We start from the raw sequence: 24,348 nt of genomic DNA, 5'->3' as shown, positions 1-24,348 counted from the left end.
GGCAGGATACACTGAGCTTTTAACTGTGGATTTAAAATGCAATAAAATACTCCAACTGCAGAAAACCAGGCTCCACTCTAAGGTTAAAAACTAATTTCATCTGGTAGTTGCCTCTATTTTTGACTAGGTGTCAGCACTTCTGGTCTTTAAGTCTCCCTTACACACCCTCTGGCATTAAAATCCCTGGCTCTTCTTGTGTGGCTGTTACGGGACATACTGTGCTTTGGAAAACAAGGATCTAAACGACAAGTGTTGGAAGACAGTGCTTTAGACTTGGTCATTTAATTGCTATTTTACTCCAAATTGATGGGTATGGAAGAATCATATGGTCTCTTAGGAGATTCCCAATGCGCCATCACCTAAATCTATAGGACTGGTATGATGCCAACAACGTATGGTAAGCCCTATCTAGCACTATTTCCTCTCTGCTTAACCGATGGAGGAAGACTTGCTGTAAACGACGAAACAGCTCACTGCAGTGAAAACTCGGTAATACAAGATTTGTTTCATCTGCCCTGTTCTACTCCTCCACAAAGGTGAAATGAAGCGTTTTTCACATTGTCTCCATACCCAAAAGCCCTCACATGAACAATGAAGATTACGGGATTGGTACGAGCATCTTGGTGTGCCCAGAGAACGCCAAAAGATCTGCCCTATAGCTATGCATGGTCTGCAAATGCCGTCCTGGTTGGGAGCGACAGAACAGCTGGACCTGTTTCGAATACCAAAGCAGAGCAAAAACAACTGGTGAAACTCCCCAAATTTATTGAACCCTTCTGGGGTCTTTTTGTGTGTTAAGTTATATTCATCTTCCCAGAGTAGTATTAGCATATTCACCGACAATTAAATAATTAATTTTCTTGTTAGACGCCAACTCTTAATTTTTTGTTCTTTCAAAGTTATTGAAATCTGTGACAAGAGTAGTGATACGAGGAAACGTTTGGTTTCTGGTTTGTTAATCAATTCCATAATATCTCATTCTTCACAATTGCTTTATTTAATAGCACCAATTTCTGCTTTCAGGTCTTGACTTCCCTGTTAAGCATTTAAGTTTCAGAATTTTTTTTTAATCTTTTAACCTTTATCCCTTTGAATTTTTTTTTTCTCAGCCTATAATTTATTATACAGTCTCCTGTCAGAGGAGGAGGTAGACTAGGTGATTTTTACTGTATTGCAAATTATAATTATTATCGTTATTTGCATTAGTAATGGATTCATTCTTATCACTGAAAACAATTCCATTATCTGATCAGACAGTTATCTTCACACTGTCGGTGATCATATATTTTCATTAGGCACCCCTTTCTCTGTGGGTCAAAAGGAGAATTATTCTTTAGCGCAGTCACTTTTCTCTTCACTTTTAACATTTTCCTTGGTTAAAAAGAAGTTGTTAATCCCCTACAATCGTCCTTTCCAACAAAAATGTGCCCCTTTCTGCTGCCGTGTCGCCGTCCCTTCAGACCCAGCAAGGAATGGCACATTGCTGCCATGAACTGCCCTTCACTGTCCTTTCTGTCGCAGCTGCCGGGAGAGGGTTTGGAATTCGGGTTCAGTGGGAGGAACCGAGAGGCTGATTTTCATGACCCACCAAAGACATTTTGACTCCTTTTTGAATTAAAGCAAAGCCTTAAGGATCTACAGTCTCTCTTTAATGAAGTGGAGAAACGTCCTTTCCCAAACCCTCCCTCCCGCATTCTGTGGGAGACGTGGGTTTGGAGATGGATGATTGCAGACTGAGGTTGCGGGGGGAGCAAAGACATCCTCCTCTCTGGCTCCCTGCTGAATTTACTGTGTCTGCAGGGGTGTAAAACGGCCAGATGGCACCGGTTTCCAAACTGCAAGCAAAGGGGAGATGAGAAAGGCTGGAGAGAGACATGAGGTCAGGCCACACACCCTCCCAAGGGACTGACAGCAGCCTTGGTGAGAGCTGAAGGTGGTGGAGAACCTTGTGCATGCTTTCTTCCTGTTGATTTTTATTCCCTTATCAAATGCGAGATGGTTGGTGTTTGAGTAAGGAATTAAGGACTGTAAGGAAAAGGTTGGTAGTCTGAAACGAGTTTGGGTTTATTTTTAAGCAGATCCTTTGGAAGTTTCTGTGGGCTCAGGCTGTGGCCAGCAGACACAGCGCTCAGTGTTCAGAGAAGGAGGGGACGGCTTCTGCTCTTCCATCATCTCAGGCAAGACATACACATGCCCATTGTGTGTTTCGTGTCCCACGTAATTAAGGTGATGACTATATTCTTCCTCCATGAAAAACCTCTTCTGAGTGGGAAATGGTACCACTCTCACGGGAGACCTCACTTTCCAAAGAGGATAATCAGCACTCCCAGGGGAATCCAAACTCTGAAACTGCACACCCCAAACCCAGGCACCCAAGCCACCAGTATTGTTCATTGTTGTTATTTTTAATGAGATCAAGTGAGACTTATGTTTATCTAAAATCACATGCAAAATTATAATAATGCGAATTATTATGCAAAAAAGTGCATTGCTTTGGATGTTTAGATCCCCTTTTTTTCCCCCTTCACCTCCCTAATTGGTTTGATGTGAAGCAATTATCCACTTAATGCAATTAAAGGTACAATTTTTCATAGGATACGTACCGCAACAATAATTACATGGGCCATAGCACAAAGAGGGACTTGAATGCAACTTTTGTCTTTGGGTCTCACATAATATATGTCTTCAATATGCTAGCAAGTGTAGTAGCCACTCAATTGTTATTGTGTAATTGAATACAACATTTAGACTAATTTAAAGAGTACTTTGCTTCGTCTTTCTGTTTGTATACAGGCACAATTTAGAAGTAAGTGGCATGTAGGCCACTATTATTATTTTTCCATTTAGGGCTGTGGGAGCATCACATCGACCTTCTCCTTTCTTCCTCTGCCCCCTACTGAAGCCTTCTGTTTCGACCGATTAAAAATGCTGATACATTTTACCCTTTCATTGTCTTCAAATTTGAGATTGTTTGCAGAGGAAAAAATAGGTATCTGAACTTATTGTATAATTTTTTTTGGCAAAAGACAGTATTTTCTTCAAGTAAACATCTCTTTTTGTCAAAGAAACTGTTTCCAATTTTTAGAAGTAACAAGATTTTAACAAGTTTAGCCTTGTTTTTTCACAATTAAATACAATCATACAGGCTATATATTTCTGAAGTATAAGAGTGTGGCAAAACAGCTTGTGATTTACACTCAAATTAACAACAAAATAGCCTTCAGGCATAACATCATAAAATTCCTATTTGCAACCTCTGAGGACACATCCCAGAAAGGTATGGAAATAAATATGCGTACATAAACACTGTCAGCTATGGCTAGGTGATGAAAGCTCTAATATGACAAACTAGATTAAAAAAAGACTCAAGAGGTTGAGGAAGAAGAATTCATCAATGCCAAATTAAGATATGCTCAAATATTTCTTGAAAAATAGAACCTCATTATCCTACTGATTTATGGAGCAAAGTAATGACTATAGACAGCATTGTCTAAAGACAACAATGAGCACTGCTATATCTCAGCAATAATTAGTCACATGAAATCTTCAATTCTTTTTTTATTGTTCTCAGATGATTTGTAATATAGGAGAGAAATACATTGCACATGGCAATCTAAAATGTAATGAAAATATGTGGCCCAAGTTGCTCCCATATTTAAAATTCTGATTGCAATGCTGCCCACCAACAAAATAATAGTAATTTCTGGCAGGAATTATAAAACCTAAGCTACAGCACAAAGCGTTGTTCACCAAATTACTCATTCCATATCCACAATTATAGCCCATTTGTTTTCTTATGCTGATAACAAAAGATACATTTTAAGATCTGCGCTGTGCTACTCTTCCTTTAATAAATAAAGTGAGCTTTTCAAAAGCTACAAAATGATGCAGATAAAAATCAGATGCAGATAAAAAACATTTCGACATTTAAAGATTCAATCAAAGACTTGCCATGAATGGTGTGATATTAAAGTTTAAAAAAATAATCAATTTAAAGTGTATTTTTGAACATGATTTGTCACAAATAGCATTCCCAATAGATAAGAATGATTATATGGTAAAGAGCGTAATTTATATATCTCAAGCACTATGCTTTTGTCACCGACATCGTTAAGGAATTTGACACGTTTGCAGGAGAACAATATATGTCAACTGAAATATATACCAATTAGCCATAAATGGGACACTGAAATGAATGATGCATGTGCATGCTATACTTACAAGTAATAACATGTGGTTTAAAGTCGCTCGCGTTTTCAAACAAGAATTCTTTTTATGTTGTCATTTAAAAAATCTAATATTTCAAAAGGTCAGGAATAAATAGCACCATTAGCATTAAAAGCTAGTTAAAGGGAAAGTAATTTGTTGTTCATTTAACATTGCATTTTATGTAATAGCTTTGTAAAGTGTTTGGGAGGGGGGGAGAGATTTTACTCTGCTAAAACAAGATGACGGCAGCTCCAGTTCATTATTAAAAGGAGATTTTTTATTGTGCTATTGTCAACTTTAACGTCTTGATTCTGTTAGGTGTTTGTTAAAATTACATGGGCTGCTGAAGTGGCTATGGCAAAGGATAATGCAGAGAATATCATGACTGTCAAAACAATTGTGTAGGCAAGAATCTGCTTATACTAAGGTAAAGGAACAAAAGACAAAGGAGAAACTCTTCTGCAGTGTTAGGAAGTTAATAGCCCTGTTGAGGTTTCCTCAGCAGGAGGTACTGCGATCAGGAAGCCAAATTCTAGAAGAGACAAATAGTCAAGGCAGAAGGAAGTAGGCGACGTCAAACGGCCACGGGGTACGCGGAAACCTGACATCAGATGCTGGCTCCCACGTCTATGGTTATGCGTGCTCTGGGTAAACCCGTAACTATTTGTCTCCCTGGAGAGGGGATGTGTGTTCCTCCTCGGACTGGATGACATGAACGAGGTGTGAAGGCCTGCAGAGTCCTGCGGCTGGACCCTCTGCCTCCTGCACAGCTGCGGCCGTGCAGCTGCGGAGAGCTGAGAAGGGCTTTGCGGGAGCAACCCAAGACTGGCCTTACCGCAGCCTGATGCAGGACAAACAGTTCACACCCTTGAACTTTTTAGGCCTTACCCTCTTATTCTACCACTATAAGGTTGACCATGGGTGGGAAACACTGGAGCCAAAATAAGCGTTAGCCTATACCCCTCATGGACAGCGTAGGCTGGGAAGAAAACACACACAGCAAACTTCTCCGCTGTGCACTTGCTGCTGCTGTGAGGAGTTGCACAGGGAGGGAAGCAATTCAATGAAGGGAAGACACAAGCAGTATCATCAGGGTGAAAAACATTTGGTTTTCCCTTTGAGAGAAGCTGGACAAGACATTGACTTCGCATTTTAATACCCCACACATCTGTGACACACACATAGCAAGGCATGTCTCCTTTACTACTTATCTTTATTCCCTATTAACCTTCCTAGGGCAAGGTTTCAGGGACTCAGGAAACAGTGATTATCCAGCTGAAAATTTGGTTCATACTGTGCTCCTGAAGCAGCACAATTGGGTAGTGCCCTTTTAACCTGGGCAAGAAGCACAAGTACAATTTAGAAGGTTTTTTAAACATAAAAGCAAGCCTGTGCATCTCTGACTAAAACAAATTGCTGGGGGATATTATCTTCAGTTGGGTTAAACCAAGGAGCGGTTTGGTTTTCACATAAGGAACTTATTCCAGCTCTGAGCATGCCCATAGGTCGCCAATCTTCAGCGATGATGGTTCTTTTTCTACTCTTTACAGCCCCCTCTCTCTCCCATCACCCTGCGAGAGCTGGCAGAACGCACTGAATTAATTAAACTGCTTTTTCTTCTGTATTAGAAGAGCAGTGCTCTAACACAGAATAAATTGGTTTCAACCTCCACCACTGCAAGGAGAATCTGAAGCCTTGCAAAGGGGTTGATATCCTTCAGGACAAGACTTTCTGGGGGAGGAAGGGTCACACAGAGAGGCAGAAAGAGCAGAGTGCCCCAATCTGGAGAACCTCAAGAGAAACTGCTGAAGAGAAAAGGTCCCAAGGAGCAGGAGGTCTCCAGGCCCCAGCAGTTCTGTGGGTTTTCTGGGGTGGATGGGGTTCCTCTGGGACCAGGGAAGCAGCAGCCTGCTTCTCCAGCAGCAGGCTGAGGGAGCTGAGACAGGATTACATAGGGACAGAAATGAATTTGTGAACTATCCACACTTCAGCTGAATGTGTTTATCAAAAAGCAGAGAAAGAAGTGACTCCCTCATTGCATTACCTGCTCTGACCACATCATCTGGCAGTTTTCTTCAAGGCTGAGGGCCAGCATGTGGGATTTCAGGACACTTTGGTGATTGTTCTGATTATAAGAATTCTAGTGAAACTTCACTAACATTTGAAATTTGCTATACAGCTTTCTCAATTAATTCTGTCCAGATCATATGGTACAAGCTTAGTTCAGCATTAACACACCAAAACACATTACCAGTTCTTCATCATGTTCACTGTTCCATCTCTCACAGGTAATTAAAATGAAACGTCTGTCCTCATTTTGCCCACCTATCTCTGTTTCATCTTTATCTCTCACTAATTCTGGGTTTAGCCTTCAGTTTGATTAAGAACGTCAGCTTCCTTAATCCTCTCCTCTCTTTCTCTTGGTACTGCCCAGGAGCCACTATCCAGATTCTGTTACCTGCCCCCTTTCTTTCTCTTGTCTGAAATTATTTTGAAACAGGCTGAAATCAGGGGAATTTTTCAATGGGCTTTGGCTCATTCACTCCTAAAATTTCTGTCTCTAGAGAGGTATCCACAGACTTAACCCACACCCCCGCCAACCAACCCAGCAAAAAAACCTCCAACACACATCACCAGTATTATAACTGCAGTGACTGCAGACCCCAGTGTTTTATGCATGACTAGCTTTTATTGGTAGCAAGGTTTTGGGCATCTGTATGTGCTGTTAGCAAGCAGTAAGAGTTTGCAGAACATCCTCCCTCACCGTCTCGGAACCACAGAAACGGAATCTGAAGAAAAAAAAAAGTACAAGCACCTTGAGTTGTCAACATTTGTCAAGATTATACAAATGGATTTTTTAAAATATAAGTCAATCTGATTTTTCATTTGACACAACTAAACACAACATGTTTTGAGCTCCTAAGTTTGAAATATTACTGCTGGGGAAAGTATTGATGGATGGTATTCATTCTGGTTCACTGCGTGCCTTCCTTTTGCTTTACAGTTTCTTTTTTTCCAGATTGTGTGCTACCGTCACTATGCAGATGGTCACAACTACTTGTGCAAAGGGCATGAGTCAACAGAAGAGTGAGTGCGTATCTACAGAAATACGCTTCATCAGCAATGTGCTTGGGGGAATAGGAAGTACAACGGGACTTAGGAGCTCTGCTTAAAGGTAAGGCTGCTGGGCTGTAAACTTTTTCCTTTGCTTGAAACAGTTTCCATCTCCCATGTTGTCTTTTAAGTGATGGCATTTTAACTATGAATTTCTATATGGTCCAAAACATATCCTGTACCTCCTTTTCTAGATACCTAATCATGGGGGTGGATGAAATAACATAACTGATCAAGCAAATGAGAGGGTTAAAAAGTCCAAGAAAATGAGTAAAACTGGACCAGTAAATCATGGTTCTACAATCTGAGCATCCAAGCCACATTCCATGAAATCTACAGAAGTCAGTTTTAGCCTATTTCCCTCAACTTTAGATTTAGCCTTTTAAGCACAGCTTCCAAGTATTAGTCTTGCTCATTGGAAGGGTAGGCTTATCATCACCATTCTCTCTTGTCAATCGTGAGTTCAGAGACCATCAATATCAACGGAAAACTTCCACTAGTTCCAGCTGACAGTGAATCAGGCATCCTAACGCAAGCTCAGACCCAGGTAACCAGTTCTTGTGGACAGTGAGTAGGAACTTGGCAAGAATGATGCTGATAATCCAAGCCAGTGCTAATTTTTCTCACCCAAAGAGTTGTACAGAAAGTTTGCTTTTCTGAAGCCTGGAAATATTTTAAGTTTTTCTTTGAAGCTATTTAAGGCAAAGGGTTGAAGTAGTAGTGAACTGAACTATGGATGAACAGTGTCTTGAAAGGAAGGAAATAAAAGGCTTTCTTGAGAATCTTTGAATGCTTTAAATAGCTTTTCTTGTGAGAATGCTTTCACCCCACATATAGTTTTGTCACCCGTCTTCCCAAGTAACTTTCAAAATTTTCACAATGGATATACTTACTCTTTTCCACTTTGTCCAGATTGTACTGTGATAGTTGCAGCTCCTAGTTTAGGAAAAATTGGATTTAACCAGTTGTTGTTCCAAAGAAATTTAACCTTTGTAACTGTTCCAACGTTAACTTCTGCATCAATGAAGCCTGTGTAAGTGTTGTCTGGTTGGAGGGTTCCCCTGTGAAAAATAACATTTTATGGATGTGAGGCATGCTGGCATTTGATATTTATTGCCAGTCCTGTCAACTGTTTGGCTGTGGTAACAAGTGAGTAGAAAGTTAGCAGAGACACAATATTTAGCCTATAGTATGGTAACAACATTATTGCCAATTTTCCAACACAATACATCCCAAATCAGTGTTTGTCAGAAGAAGCAAAGGCAGGTAGGCCTGACGTGCTGCACTCAAACCTCACAATGAAGACCCAGTTACAGGACAAACCCTGTAGAGAAGGCAGAGCTTGCTCCCTGTTGCTTATATAGGCAGGATTTTTTTGCACATAAGTGAAATTTTCATTTAATGGTAATTAATTTATAGGATACAGATGTTGGATTTGTTTGGTATGGCCAAAAGGATTATGCGCCAGCTGCTCAGCCTGGCTCACTAGCACAGATTCCTACAGTGTGGCCATGTCAAATGTGCACCCACTCTTGGGTCACCATAGTTTATAATCTGGCTACTTATTTCATGTTGCATCAATATAGCAAACTCTAAATGGCAGCAGTTTGAGACTGGTAACGGCTTCAGCTACTACATCTCACTGAATACGAGCCAAAGTTTCTTCAGTCTTCTTCCTTTCCCTCTCCCGCCCCCATGCTCTGAAGGTGAAGGGCTGCTTTCTAAAATTTACCCCTGCTGCATGAAGTCAAGAGACATTTGAATGTGCAATGCCTTTATCACTGTAGAGGTGTTATTGTAGACATGATGCGAGAGATACAGGAGGGGGAAAAAAGCAGAGGACTCAGCAGAACCACCCGGGAAAAAACCTATAATTTTAATAAGTTTCATGAGAAAGACAGGATTTTTATTCCTTCCCCAGCTTTGCACTTGCCCATTCATCTGCCTTTGGAGGAGCACGTTTACTCTCCTCTATATTATAAGGCTTATGGTAGTGGAAGTAATGAGAAACAGGACAAAATCCCTTTGGCTTTTTGTTTCTTTGCTGGATCCACAGTGGTGCCTGGTAGGTTAAAGCAAGCTTTGCTGGGGAAAAAAAAAGTTCACTTCCAGCAATTGAATTGACACAGGCCCTGCAAATAGCAGCTAGAGAGTGCTGGAGTGCATTCAGTACTGGCAGACTGATCTCAGGTGAATGCATGGGCGCCTGCAAACAGGGATCAACTCATAGCAAACACTTGCTGCCAAGTGTGAAGATTTGAAGTCCTTCTTGGAAAGGTGGAAGTGATATAGTTGTCAATAAGCAAAAACCAAAACCAAAAAATAAAACCCAAACCCCACATCAAAATGCCTTCTCCCTGCTTTACATCACTGCAGATATTTTAGTTGAAACAAACAAGAAAAATGCAAATAAACCAAGCCACATGAGGCAAGCAAGCAGCTTCAGTGTAAGCAGGCAAAGTTATGAGCCGCAAAAAGTGGTAGTAAATCATGAGGTAGCTTTAGCAGCAACATTTTGCAAGCCTGAGAAAGATAAAGAGCTCAGAACTCTGCTGGTGTAGGTCCAGCAAGACCTTGGTGGTAAAGCAAACAAGTGACACCAAATTCTAACATTTTAAAATCCTGCATTCTAAACTTCTGCCTTCAAATCCAGAGTGAATTGTCACTGCATTTACCTCAGGGATCCCTATCTGGGGGTAGAAAGTGATCTGTAAAATAGGACCAATTTAAACAGAAACATTAATTGAAAATATTAACTAAACATTCCAGAATTGAAGTTTCTTTTCTGTTGAATTTTGAACTTACTTGATGATCTGATGCTGCCTTGTGTTCCCACTACTTCCATACAGGGCAATATTTACGTATCCTTTAACGTTATGCTTTCCGGAGAGGGTCACGGTTACTTTGTACCTCCAAACTATGCAGAAGAAGTACAGTAAGTTAGATTGTACTCAGACAGAAACAGTCTCCAAAAGATGAAGTGTTGGTTTTTTGGTCTGTACAGTGTATTTGAAAGCAAAAGAAAATTATCACTGCCTTTCACTTTCAGCTCAAGGCTAAATTGCAGACTGTCTGGACTGAAAGGGGTTAACACAATGCTCTCTCACACCAGAGTCTTGGAGCTCCCTGCTCTTCCTTGAGTTATAACCATGCAAAACAAATACAAACCATCAGTCATTATGTCCTAATGAGATCTGTCATTATGTCCTAATGAGACCAACCTGAGAAATGGGTAGACATTTGTGTTACTTTCTGGGAGGGGGAAAAAACAAAAGCTAGTCCATAACATGGTAAACACAATATAGATCTCAGCATTTTGACCGTGAAGTTTTTCATATACAGTGAAGTTGGAAAGAAGGAGGTGTTAGGAATAAATACTGATACATACCAGAATATAAGCAGTGTAAAGGGAGTGTAAAAAAATTCTGAAACTCAGGGAAAATAGTTTTTGTGGGTGGGAACTTTCTTTTAGCACACAATTTGCAAAAGCAGCTCTTCTCCCTCTGATTCTTGTTTACAAAGGCAAAGGCAGAACCATCTTGTGAGACCTGACATTTAGGATAACCTAGGTTGTAAAGGAGGTCATCTGGTCCATCCACTTCCCAAAGCAGGGCCAGCTGTGATCGGCTTGCTCTTGGCTTTTGTCAAACAGAGTTTTGAACATCTCCAAAGATGGAGATTTCCCAGCTTCTCTGGGCCCCTCTTCCTGCATTTAACCACTGTCATTGTGACAGAAATTTTCATACTATTTAATAAGAAATTCCCTTGCTGCAACTTCTGTGCATTGCCTGTCCTCCTTTCTCCTTGCACCTTGTGGTGCAGCCCACTAAACATCTCAGTGACCTCCACTGGACTCTATAGTTTGTCAACATCTTTCTTGTGTTGGAGGACCCAAAATTGGGCATTAGTATTGGAGCAAAAGAATAAAAGGCACGAAGGACTGAAGAGCCATTGCACTGCTATGAGGTCTGTTCACCTGTTAAAATTAATTGTAAAACAGGAAAATAAAAAAGTTTGTTTACAAGGAGTAGGTAGCAATGGAAGCAATCAAAACTCACGAGCAAAATCCTTGGCCTCTCCAGTATTCAGGTAAAGTTTCACGAAATCATTTTTAATTTTCCCTTTGAATTTATCTGCAAAGTGACCCATATTTGGGCATCCCTCTCGTGGGCATGGGAAACACCTTTCCTAGTGAAAACAAATATATCTATTAATAAAATTATCCACCCAGCCAAGAAAAAAAAAAGTCATAGAACTTATTTTTAACATACCCACTTAACTGGCCCTGTATCACAGCAACAACAAATTTCAAGTAACCCTTTCTGTGACTTGAGAAAGATCATATAAGCTAGCCAACTTTCTCAAAGGCTCTGATTTTTCAGGGGTCTATGTTTTTTCTCGTGCTGTTTAGCTCAATCCAGCCACATCAGTGACATCCTTGAGTAGTCTTGAACTGGAGCAGGTAGGAGGAGGTATCCTTCCCAGCAACTGATGAGAAAGAATGATTCCTCCTTATACTTTCAGGTTGGGCCAAGAAAAACTTTGTCTTGAAAACAAAGCTCATTTTTGTCGTGAAAGCATCTTTCTACTACGGTGACAGAAGCAGGTAGTCACCTTCTCCCAAAGTAATCTGAGAAGTGTGATCTCTATCACCTGCCCAGAACATATAAAGGTCAATCCAAGCACTACATAAGTTGATACCTCTGTCTGTGCTGCCTGTAGGATATGACAAGCCCATTACTCCCCTGCTACTCTTAGGCTGTAGCTCCCTGTCTCCCAGTCTGGGACAGGGAAGGGCTTTCTGACCTAATCCATAAATCATTGTGCTTTGTCCCTGAGGCCATCTTAAGTCACCAAAGTACTTTGACTGTGGACTGACCCCATCAGGCCATCACATATTATTTTACTTCTTGTTGTTTTGAAAATAATATATTTAAGCTATGTTTGAAAACTCACCTGCTACAGCATGGGGTTCCACTCATTGCTGTTTGATAATTACATTTGGTGATAGGGGGGCAAGGCTCTCCTCCTCACCTCTTCCCCAGTTTGATGCAGCAGAGCAGGCCTGGGGAAGCCACACCAGCTCCAGTAGTACCTCAGGGCCATCACATCAGCACAGAACCAGGGATGTCCCTGTTTTGTTGTTGCCTTTTCCTACTTCGACCCATGTCAGCTGCATGAGCTATAATACTTTAGGATGTCTGCCACTTCTCTTACGCATGCACTCATTGGGTGCAAGCTAGCATAAATAAATTGAATTTCAGATGTATAGATAAGAGCCACTATTTTTGATACGGTCCATCCTGAGGCTCTGTGAGCTACTTACTGTTTCAAAAACTTCATATGAAGGACAAGCATAGCCTAGAAATCCATCAGGGTAGATAATACTGTCAGAGTAGTACTTGTAACTCCGCAAATGATTGCAAGCCACAAAGTCCCGAGTTCCTGTGAAAAGATGCTCCCAGGTTAGTTCTTCCTTACTGGTATCATTCGAGGAAAGATCCTGGCAGCCCTTGCCGTGTCATTGGGATGCGTCACTCCTCCTCAAAAGCCTCATCACAATTCTTAGAGTATCAAACAAGTTTGAAGCTTGCTTTTGCAATGAATTGATGCTCTGAGGAATGTCGCTGACTCAACAGGTATAAAATGCAACCTTGAAATGCTTTGTGGAGACCGACTGTGCAGCTCAGCTCAGCCCCTGCCCTCCTCTCCCCTCACAAACACTTATTCAAGTAATCTGACCGAGTTTCACAATAGAAATGGGAACTGCATGAAGCAGGTCTTTTGTAGGCAACAGTTACATTACCATAACAAAAGAAAACCAAATGAAAAGTATTTAACAGTGAACTTCCTAGGGCAATGCTGATTTGCTCCAGCTGAGGACTTCAAAACAAAATTATTATTATTTGGGGGGTGCTTAAGGAAGGGAGACTCTTAAAATTAAAATAATGAATATATTATTTTCCTTTGTGTTGCCTTTATTTTCCTGACTTTAAGTTAAAAAGAAGATCATACACAACACAGTTATTTCTTTGTGCTTTAATTCCCCATTATTGATAACAAGTTTACTCTATGGGGGAAAAAAAAAAGTAATGCCTCCAGCTGCATTGAATAAAACCTGGAGAAAAAGGCTAGGTATCACAGATAAGTTCATGGATTCCTAGAGTTCAAGGTGTTTGCAGTAATGTAAGAAAGAACTCAGATCATATACTGAAACATCTCTACAGCAGAAATCTTCATTTGCTTTTTAATGTTATGTGCAACTTAACTTTATAAAGACACAGAAATTTTCTAATAATTAGAGCTTTTATTAGAAGCATGCAAAACAACAAAGAAAAGTGTACTTGAGCAGCTACACGTCAATCTTATTTTAGCTGACTAAAAATAGACACAATGATATTGCTTTAATGGAACCCAGCTTTGTAATAGGTAATTTAAAAAAAATATTAAATTAATTGCTCTATCTCAGAAGAACTGCAGCTGAAGATCCCCTAACAGAAGTAGCTGTGAGCATCATTGCCATACTCCACCCAGTACTGCTGCTGGGTCACTGAAACAAAGTGAAATCTGTTGTTACAGACCCTTCAAAATTTTTGGCATGGTTTAAGTAACTTTTGTTTCTGCTGTTAGATGCTTTAGAGGAGGCACATTTTCCAGAGGCAAACACTTTGCCTTGTTTATTTTTTTGAATAAGCTCTGGAAGATGGTGTGTTTGAGCATATTAAGTTTCACTGCACTCTGCAGCTGCCATTGTTGGTGGACACACCGAAAGCTAACACAAAACATCTGATTTAAGAGAAGTGGTTACATTGTGGGAGTGACCTTCCCCTGAATTTGTAATGTAATCAACATACTTACCTTCCCAGATGCCATCGAGATCTACAATCTGTGAAATGGGGTTCTTCCCACACCCTGGCATTTCCTTTCCACCATTTGGATAAAAGTCAATATGTCCTATAGCTGTAGGCATGCCAAAACCTGAAGCATTTAAAGCAGGGGTAAGCACGTTTTAAATTAATATTTTCTCATAACTATAGCTTCTAGCTTGTAGTTTGTGTTTGGTATTTTGGGACATGAGTGATCAGTAGCGTGCATTTGTTCTGTGTCTATGCACCAGAACTGAGTCTTGATGAACAATTAGGATACTCAAGTGCCATAGGGCATAAATATTTTGGTATTAATACAGTAGAGCTGAATACTCACCTAAGTAGGGGATTGTGGGAGCTGAGTCTGTGTGGATAACATCGACAAACTCTGCATCAGATTTATCCAGTCTGACTTCAATGGGAGTGCCTTGAAAATAAGGTTGAGCAGGGTCCAGTCCTGAAAGAAAAAGACTGGTGTTGACTCTAGATAAAGAGATATAGATGTATCATTTTACATAACACTATGACTGTATAAAATTAATATCACATATATAGTTGCCTATGGTTCCTCATACCTCAGTAGAATAGACATTAATAAAATGATGATTTTTTTTCTCTCACTTACCAAGCGGCTTTTCTCCCAGGCAGGAGGTTACCTATGTAAAGCCTATTGAATTTTACTGATTCACATCAATATTGAATCTCAACACTTGGATATAACTTTTTTTTTTAAATTGAACTTCCCTTTAATAATGTTGCTCAAATGGAAGTTGCTGTGTCTGCATCCCATATAACTGATCTTCATGGTTTAAGCATACTCAAACAGAAATTGATGCTGATAGCACCCCATGTGCTTGGAAGTGTTGAAACCAACCTGCCTGCTTCTGGCTCTAGACAGCTTTTGGAAAAGCATCTGGTTTTGAAGTGACGATCTTTGCTTTTGATCCTAGCAGAAAACAGAATTCATTTGTTTCCTAAATTGTTGCAGCAATTTCAGGAGCTTGTAAAGTCTTGCAAATTGCACAATTTTTGCTATCTTATACTTGCATCTCTTGTTGTCCCTGGGCAGCAGATTTGGTTTTGCTTTTAGACTGAATTTTGTAGACTATTAGTCCAAGGTTCACCAAGCCTGAAATCCCTGAGGAAAAGTAACAATTGAAAAGGGCTGTGTTAATAATATCTAAAATTGTCTTTTGTGTATGAAAGGTCACTCTGCTTAATGCACACCGCCCTTGGCGCTGCCTGCATGATGAATAAGGAGATCAAGCCCATAGCCTTAAACTCTGGAAGTGCTGAGCACGTTAAAAAATTGCTCAAGAATGTAGACTGCAGGGTGAGTTACCTGTATCTTGAGAAAGGAGTGGCTTGATGACAAGTTTAGCTGATAACACCTCTTTTCAGTTTTGTTTTTGGGGAGACTACTGGATGTTTTAAAATACTCAGAATGGCATCTCTGCTCTGTGAGGTCTCTGGAATATCTCTTTTAGAAATGAACACGTATTGCAATAAATATGCCTATTTGATTGCCATTTGCTTTTTTAAAGAGTCAGTTAAATTGATTGCCATTTGCTTTTTTAAAGAGTCAGTTAAATTATTGAAGAAAGGTGAGGGCCATCCCTTGAAGAACAGTGCAGGGATATGGCAAACGGTTATTCAGTGGCCATGTTGCACCGAGGCTCCTGCTGCCTCGGTGCACCAGGGCAGAGGGCTGAGACAGCCTGCGCTTCCACGGAGCTTCATTTTGCCTCGGCCATATGCATTTTCATCATTTAAGTCTTGCAGTGTGGCAAAATGGTTCCTTCAAGAGTCATTTGCTCTCAGCTAGTGTGGGTAGAGAGCAGATTACAAGCCAAAGGATGCTGAAAAATGAAAACTTGCTGTTGGATCAAAGGGGAGATGAAAATGCTTCTGGCTAACAGTGACAGAGGCTTGGTCTGTTTTATGTTGTGAAACACAGACACTACTTATGGGACCAGTGGAGGATGTCCAGAGTCTGCGTATTCAGTGACATGTGGACAGCTATAAAACAAGCCGGAACCAAAAAAGCCTGCTCTGAAAGAATTGAACAGGAAAACCCATCTGAGCAGTAGCAAGAGGCTTCCTCACGTTCTCAGAGTGTAGCATGTGTAACTTGCAACAGGGAAAGACAATAGAAAAATTCAGTGCTGGGGAGGCAAAAACTGAATTAGTATAGCTGACCAAAAATTAGGAGGACAACATCATATTCCTTAAAAATGTCTAAACTCACAAGTGTGGGAGTGCCTAAACGGGACAGGCTATTATTTAGGAATACAGTGAAAATGGGGCGGGCCTTTCTGATCAGTCCACTCCGATGTTATCTGGAAAGTAAGAGTGAGCTCATGTAGCTCAAACTAATACAGGTTGTATAAACATAATGCCTGTGATCACCCTCAAAAAGAAAACGGGGATTCGCTTGAAATCTGACTCTTTGAGTGCACTTTCTTAGTAAGTCTACTTGAATCTGGACAGACGACATAATCCTATGTGACTCAGTTTTTGCTGCCAAGGAAGTACAGAGATTTAGTGTACCAACAGTTAAGTGAAGAAATGAAACTTTAGAAAGTTTGCTGGAAATAAAACAAGGTAATTTAATTACTGTTAATGTACTCTACTAGGTGAATAGTTTATGTAGACATAGCAAAGCAAGGTGATAATGGGTGATATATCAGGAAGGTTAGCCTACTGCTTCTGAAACGTCAGGTTTAATCCATCCTTTTCTGGAAAATGATAGTTGTTAGCAAAACTACAGTACAAAATAACTGCTCACTGTTGTGCTGCTTCTAGCATGCTTTGAAGGGACCCGCAAGCAGTGGGTGATGTTGTGCATCCGATGTGCTGCTATATAACAGGTCAGATTAATGAAAGATGAAAACAGGAGAAAAGCTGCTAGGACAAGGAAAGTAGGGATTACTCTCCTGGTCTGTTTTATTACATTAGTGTTGGACAAATCATTATGAAAAACAATCATGGCAGCTAAATCTGGTTCTGGTTGTACGTTAGTTATTGTGAGTTTGTTTTTAGCAGTGACAACGGAATGTCGTTATGTATAGAGCATCGCTCCTGTCCTGCTCCAAACTAGCGCTGGCCTGTGACACTGCTAGGTTGAAGCACCAGAAAGAAAGCTCTGTAGAGATTCCTGCAACCATTAATGTGTATCAGCAAGGCAACTGATGTATTGCAGGGGGACTTCTGGCTCTGTTGGCTGTATGGAGCTTTTCCTTTGCTGTGTAAACATACGCAAGCAAAATAATCATCATGCTGACTGTTTTCCCACACTTACCAGGGCACCTCTCCTCCGTGTACTGTGAGAAGAGGCTAAGTTCTATAATGTCCCAATTACCCCTGACTAAACTACAGCCCACAATCAAATACAGTCATAAGAGAAAATGAACAGCAACATTTTGTTAAGCAGTGGTGCCTTTAGTATGAGCTGTGACTCAGGTCACTGACTTACCAGTTATTCTTCCGATCCCTGGCCGCCTCTTGCCAGCCTCGCCTGCTACATGTGCTCCAAGGCTGTGGCCAATTATGTGAACATCGGCTAGAGAGTATTTGTATTTGTCCTGAGAAAATAGCAATATCAAAAAATTACTACATCTGTTCTCATCAGCAACAGGGAAGAGTAAAAAGGGGCTTAAAAGCTACTTTTAATTTGACTACAGACTCAGGAACCCCTATAGGATTTCAGCACCTGTTTGCCAGTTTAGGTACTTATGTCCAGTGCATAGATTTTTTTCAAAACTCCTTATTCAGGTGCTGCCCTCATTTGGAGGCTGTTAAAACTCTAGACAGCTCTGTCAACGGGGTCCTGAGAGTCTCTGTATCCATTTTACATCCTAGACCCATTAAGATTCACAAGATGCTTATCTGGCTGGCAAGATTCAGCCAGGCAGGAACTCTTAGTTACACCTGGCAGGTCAGATGCCTTCCGCCTTTTTGGACAGTAATTCAGTGGCTACAGTGCAGATGTAGAGAGTGAGACATGGGTCAGAGCACTCCTAGACCCAGCGTACTATCTATTTGAGTAATTTATAGTTCTCTTATGGGAAATGTGTGTTGAAAGCACTTAGATTAAAAGAAGGCTTCCAGCCAAGCATCGCTTCCCATGTGAAGCTGGCTAAGAAAAGGGGCACGTGGCACCTTCTGTGGATGTAGGCACTGTGCACAGCAGCTTTCCCGAGGCAGCTGGGTGGGTCCTATTTGTCCCCAGGTGTTGCTCACCGGAGAGGAGTTGTCCTCCAGCCGCTGCTGGCTGCCAGCTGGTTTTCTGGCATTCTTAAGAACCGTTTGGTAGGTTTTATCTCCATGAAAAGGCGGTTTGCTGTGTCCCTTATCTCTGCATATTTAAAACTATACAACACTTTACATCTGTTAACATCTATGGAATAACTGTTTGGCTGTACTATGGGGATGTCTTGTAGCGCTTCGTGCCCCTAAGCTGGCTAACCCTGCTGTTATGACGTAGTTCTCTAACTTTAAAAAAAAGAATCTGTTTTCAGCACACCTTCTAAAATCATCACTGAGTAGAAGAAAATGTTTTCTCCTGGTTACATTCACATTAATGAAAGTTCCTGAACCATATTTCTTTTAAATCAGCTTTATAACTATGGGTTTATAACCAGAAGATTCTTACCTTAAGAACGTTTATAAAATAAGCTATTTCAGCACCCACAACACGGACGTTGTTTGATGCCTGGGTGTACTGACATCTTGAGCCTTTTTTCCAGTTTATGCAGATGCAGTTCACATCTTCCACAGTAAGCATCCTCTGTTTCGTAAAACAAAAGTAAAAACCAAAGAGCCCCACAGTAAATACAATCTGGAATTGATACATGTTGCTTGTTACAGCTCAACTCATAAATGTGGCATGAATTTGTATGAGAACATTTTAAGAACCAAAACCTTAGCAAATATATGTGGTCATGCCTGCTCACGGCGTATGTGTGCTCACACGATGCTGAAATAGGCACACAATACTGAAATAGGGTGGTACGCTGTAGTAATGGCCACACCATCACTTCAAATGCCCATAGCAGTATTTTCAGAAGGGAAAACAATATAAATATTGATACTTTTAATTTTTAATTTCAATGAAACTTGCATGTAACACTAAATAAGAGATCTACTCATGTACTGATTCACATAAGTGATTTAAAAGTACCTCTTTAATTCAAATTCAATTAGAACTTATATTTTTTATTTTAAAATTCAAGAGTGTTTTTCTGATACAGATTCGTAAGAAAGAGAGTGTCTGTCTTTTTTGTAAGAGGGTGCATAAATTGCTGGTGTCACTGAATATTCATTTCAGGTTTGTGGCTTTATTTGGGAATATGTATATACAGGCAGATACTTTATTGTCTGCCACAGAATCTGAAGCTTTGCTTTTCTCCTCTGAGCTGGATTGTTTGGCTAAATATATTTTGCTTTAGCATTCTTCTTTGCTTTATGTTCAGACATTATAAAGCATCCAAAACAAGTTATAACTGGCAAAGGACAAAAAAGGCAATAGAAGTGTCTGTGGCTATGTTAGAAATGGTAAAAATAAATGTGCAGATAGAATTATTACTTAATGGGAAGGAAAGTAAATAACAGATACACATAGGAGGGCTGATGTATTCACAATCCCATTTGCTCCACTCTTTACTGAAAAGATTCACTGAGACCAATTTCTTTTTAAAATAAATTGGAGTATTGTGATAAAACATAGGCCACTGTAATAGAGAAAGAATTTAAAGATTTACCTCATGCCTCTACATCCTCATGAAAATTGATCAAAAGGATTTAAGGGACTAGCTGAAGCAAAATGTGAGCTATCTTGTTGCTTGTGAAGTTCTAGAAAAAAAATCTCTATTTTAAGAGTGGAAAATGGGAGACAGTTATAAAAACATCAATCTGCTTCTGATACTTTGAACAAATTATTAACTAACAAATCCAACAATCATTCCTCAATGTTCGTAAAGTGATAATCAACATAGATTTTTTTTTTAATGAGAAACCGTCAAATTAATTTAATTTCTTTTCTTTTGACCTAGTATCAAAGAGAAGCAGGTAATGGGGATGCAATAAATGTGAAATACATTGATTTTAGTGGACTTTCACATTTTTCCTCATAGTGTTCTCAGAAGTAAAATAGGAATATAGAATTTAAACAAAATTATAGTTATGTGGATAGTTAGCTGAAAAACCTTATCCTAAAAGTGTCATATGCCATCAGCTGGTATTTTGCTCTGTGCTGTATGACTAGTAGCTTTCATTAGCTGCAGCTGCAATGGAAAGCATGTTTATAGGATTGAGAAGACCACAAGCTAGAATTGCAACTTTGTATTGGGACAGAATTAAGAAATAACTTGGGGAATTAGCACAAAAATCAATAAAGCAGAGCGCTTGACTTCATTCACTCTTCATAGCAAGTCCTAGATCGAAAGATTTGTTCAAAATGATCCCCTTGAGGTCCCTTCTGGATGTACTTTTCTACAACTTTATTGCTTCTGTTAACGGTCAGCCCATGTCCTCAGCCTCCAACACCCACGTGGAAGCCCATATGTTTGTGATGGACTTTCCACATCTAGAAACTTGTCTCTTGTCTGGGGAAATATGATGCAATAGTTACAAGTCTGCAGTTATTTCTGGAATGGCCCTAGTTCCTAAGCAGTATCTTGCTCCAGGGTTTGTGTCGTTTTTACCAAGAAAAAGGACACTCATTGAGCCAAATCCTGTCCTTGCTTACTTCACTAAAGAGAAAAATTGAATGCATTTTACGTCATGCTTTTCCTCAAGGTGCAGAGCTACATATTTAAGTTGCTAACAATTGGAAAAATGTAGGGATAAGAAGGGGAAGGGAGGCCACAAGTACTATGAGAGAAATTGGTTAGAAATAGAGAAAACAGACAATTTATAGGAATGTGTTTATAAATGGAAACTAAGGAACTTCACAGGGACAGGATTTTCCTGTGGTACCTACCTTGCACATGTCTGACAGCCAGTTTTCTTCTCCATCATCTATAAATCCATGTACGATAAATCTGGTTTTCCTACTTACATTAAAATTTGAGTACTCAATTGTAGAGGAATCAACTGCAGAGATGTCCTGTTGTAGATATTAAATTAATAAACATTTAATTCTGATTTCTGTAAACAGTTTATCAAAATTGCAAAGACCTGAACTATGCTCATCTGTACAGGCGTTTAAAAGTTATGCAATGTTAAACTCATCTGCAAGTGTTCATATGACTATGGCTTAAGGTCTGTATCTCCATTCACAGCAAGTTTTGACACATCTTAGAGCAGGCAAGACTTTACTTTTAATGTGTTTTCATCTTATCTGTGGAAAAAAATTGCCCAGTGATTTTAAAAATGCACGGTTTCCCAGTACTTCTCAGTGGCCATACAGAAAACATGGAGGAATGCTGCCTTGTGAGGGCTGGAGGAGGATGAGAGTTCTGCCCCAGAGACCCTGCCAAGGAGCTGGAATAGGTTGTCTCTTGAATACAATGGAAATTTGGCCATTTCTAACACTTTCCAGGAACACAGCTGTAATCTGTGTTTATTTACTCTTTTTGTATGTGATTTACTAATGTTTAAACCACTATAGTTCTTACTTGAAAGTCAGTAGGATTTTCTCTTGTGTACAGGAGGAAGTGAATGTCTATCTTTTTTGGATCCCAGGGTAACTTATGGATTGGTCTTTCCGTAGTCCCAGACCATGGTATATCATCTGAGAAACATCCAAGCCTTTCATAGCAAACTTCTTTGCCTGTAGCACACAGATCGGATCAATAACATGTGAAGGAGCAAAGAAGTGGAGCAGGCTAGTCATGACTCATAGCATCTCTTCTCTGGAGGTCTCCTGGTCTCTTGAAAATCCTACGGTTTACAGAAAGCAAAGACCAGCAGGTGCCCTCTCAGATCTTCAACGGCTACAGTTTACGCCAAGGAAAGAAGCCCCCTGTTGCTCATTAACAAAGTATTTGGCGGAGTTCCTCCGTGGGTATCCTGTACCATACCTTGGGTATCTTTCCCCAGCTGTGTTTTGCTTAAGGCAAAGACAGCTGATGAGTTTCTCCTCATACCAAGCCAAGATATTGCAAATAATCATCAATAACTTGAGACAGTGCTGAACAGCTGACTACATTGTGCACGAGAAGTCATACTACACAAGCCAGTGGCTTCTGCTGAATATAAAGCTATACCCTCGTTACACTGCCTTGGTCCCCCACCCCTGGCTTTTTCTCCATTTCCATCATTAAAGACGAGTACAACAAATAATTTCCTAGGTTTGGTAGGGCAATAGCTTTGCTCTGAGATATAAAACACCAGCATTTCTTGCACGTTCCTAGGGTGGGATTTCCAGAGTGGAGGAGAGGAAAGACAACACGCACACACACTCGTCTCACCATTCTTGTATAGGAAAGTGAAACATGTAACCTCAATCAGTAAGTTTTAAGGCTCCATCGTGTAGAACAATATCTCACAAAATATAGCAGCATAGAAAAGCTATATAAATACTAACGCCATATGCTTACCTTCTGCTGCCCTGAGCAGAAATAGCGGAAGTATCCAAATTCCAAGCATCTAGAACAGTAGAAAAAGAAGCAGCTAGGATTTGCTAACCCACTTGATTAGCAAGCGCACTTAGCTTTCCGGTGCTGAATTTTCTCAAGGTGGAAAGGGTGCCGTGTCTGTCTTCTCTGCAACATGTACCTATGACCACTCCATATATGAGACATGTATGAGTCAGCTTTATGTTTCTTTGCTCCACTAGAGATTGTGGGGCTCCTAATTCTACTAAAGCATAGCTTAAATCCAGAGTGATTTTTGTTCTGTTGAGGCTATGCTTCTAATTGGATGTATAGTAGCTATTTTGGAACTAGCATAAGGATGCCTGTGTGAGCTGCCATTCCCCTTTATACTGCTGTGTCTTGGGAAGCCACATACCTGACAAGGTAAAAGAAACCCCTCCAAACCTGAACTACTTACAATGCAGCCTTCAAGCTCCACGCCCTAATGTGTAAACTTTGCATGTACTTTTATAGTCTGCTTTATCATTGGAAATGTTCCCAGAAAGATAGGAAAATTTATTTCAGATTATAGTTTATAGCTAAACTGGAAAACAACTTTGATGGTTAGTTTCTCTGAAAACTCAAAAATCCATGGACATAGATTTCTTGAATTGGTGTGCTGGAGCCTGGAATAGGATTGGAGCTCCAGAGGCAGGGTAATTCCCAGGCAGCAACACATCAGGAGTAGGACATTAAGAAGAATTCTATGGGTCTGTGTGGCAGTGCATTTAGGGGCTCGTCTTGGCTGGGAAGGCTTTTGTTTTTAGTGTTGTGTAGCTGGGATGTAGGGGTCTACTGGGGGAGTTAGTAGGGAACCTCATCATCTTTAAGTCCCCTCCCTTGCCCTGCATCAAGTGACTTTGGATGTGGAATGCTCCTGTGCTTCTGGGTCTTTTGTGCCCATTTCCTAACATCAGCTCAGTTTGTCCAAGCCTTATTCCTTCAGGAAAACTTCTTAGTGGGCCTGGTAGGTCTCTTCATAGTGAAAGAGTCTGACTTTCTCCTGGTGTCCCCTTCATTTCCTTGTTGATATAAGTAGATGTAGAAGGACAGTTGTCTACCCCTTTGGATCCTTTCTATACTACCCATGTAACCCAAGCTTTGAGAAAGCCCTTCTCTGAGTGATGAACTGAGAGCAAACATGCTGGAAATATATATATCAATAACATACAAAATTCCCCCAGAAATAGTGACACGGCTGCTTTGCGTAGCAATGTTACAGAACTCGGTAGGTCATTCTACTAGAGACACCAACTAAAAAGTGAAAAAGAGCCTGTGCAAATGAGCAGGCCTAGGTCTGGGAACCCCTGGGTCCTGTTCATCTGTAGGAGAAGGCTGTAAGTGAACTCAAGAAGAAATGAGTCCTCAGCTAAGTCTTCACCTAGAAAGCTTTGTCAGCTTGGCTATGCTTTTTGGCTGTGGCCACGTATCTTTGCAGAGCTGACATTCCCTAATCTCCACCTCTGGGAATGACCAAATGGATACCAGCTGTGTGCACAGGTATCACGCTGCTATCATCCCTGCTAGTGGGGTTTATTTCTTTAAACAGGAGGAAATGTTTTAATTTTTTATGAAGTATA

General features: G+C 40.3%; 1 protein-coding gene across 1 annotated transcript; it reads right to left on the bottom strand.

Moving 5' to 3' along the window:
* Window positions 1–6,934: 6,934 nt before the first annotated feature.
* On the bottom strand, window positions 6,935–22,781 carry LOC140655447 (inactive pancreatic lipase-related protein 1-like). The gene is made up of 12 exons (XM_072870004.1): window positions 22,733–22,781; window positions 21,809–21,963; window positions 21,172–21,297; window positions 18,844–18,978; window positions 17,665–17,773; window positions 14,527–14,646; window positions 14,182–14,301; window positions 12,650–12,768; window positions 11,382–11,511; window positions 10,129–10,240; window positions 8,217–8,384; window positions 6,935–6,998 (listed from the first exon to the last, which is right to left on the bottom strand). Exons 1-12 carry the CDS (start codon window positions 22,779–22,781, stop codon window positions 6,935–6,937), a joined length of 1,407 nt encoding a protein of 468 aa, XP_072726105.1.
* Window positions 22,782–24,348: the final 1,567 nt, after the last annotated feature.

Source organism: Ciconia boyciana, chromosome 8, assembly GCF_034638445.1.
Source record: "Ciconia boyciana chromosome 8, ASM3463844v1, whole genome shotgun sequence".
Classification (NCBI taxonomy): domain Eukaryota; kingdom Metazoa; phylum Chordata; class Aves; order Ciconiiformes; family Ciconiidae; genus Ciconia; species Ciconia boyciana.
This window is presented reverse-complemented; position numbering and strand designations above follow the sequence as displayed.

Excerpts from the sequence above, each read along its gene's own strand:
- LOC140655447 (XM_072870004.1), bottom strand. The coding sequence starts at position 22,781 with ATGCTTGGAATTTGGATACTTCCGCTATTTCTGCTCAGGGCAGCAGAA. Across the intron at positions 18,979-21,171 it reads GGCTGTCAGACATGTGCAAG|AGGATGCTTACTGTGGAAGA; the intron begins GTAGGTACCACA and ends TTTACGAAACAG. Across the intron at positions 14,647-17,664 it reads AGGGATCGGAAGAATAACTG|GACTGGACCCTGCTCAACCT; the intron begins GTAAGTCAGTGA and ends TTTTTCTTTCAG.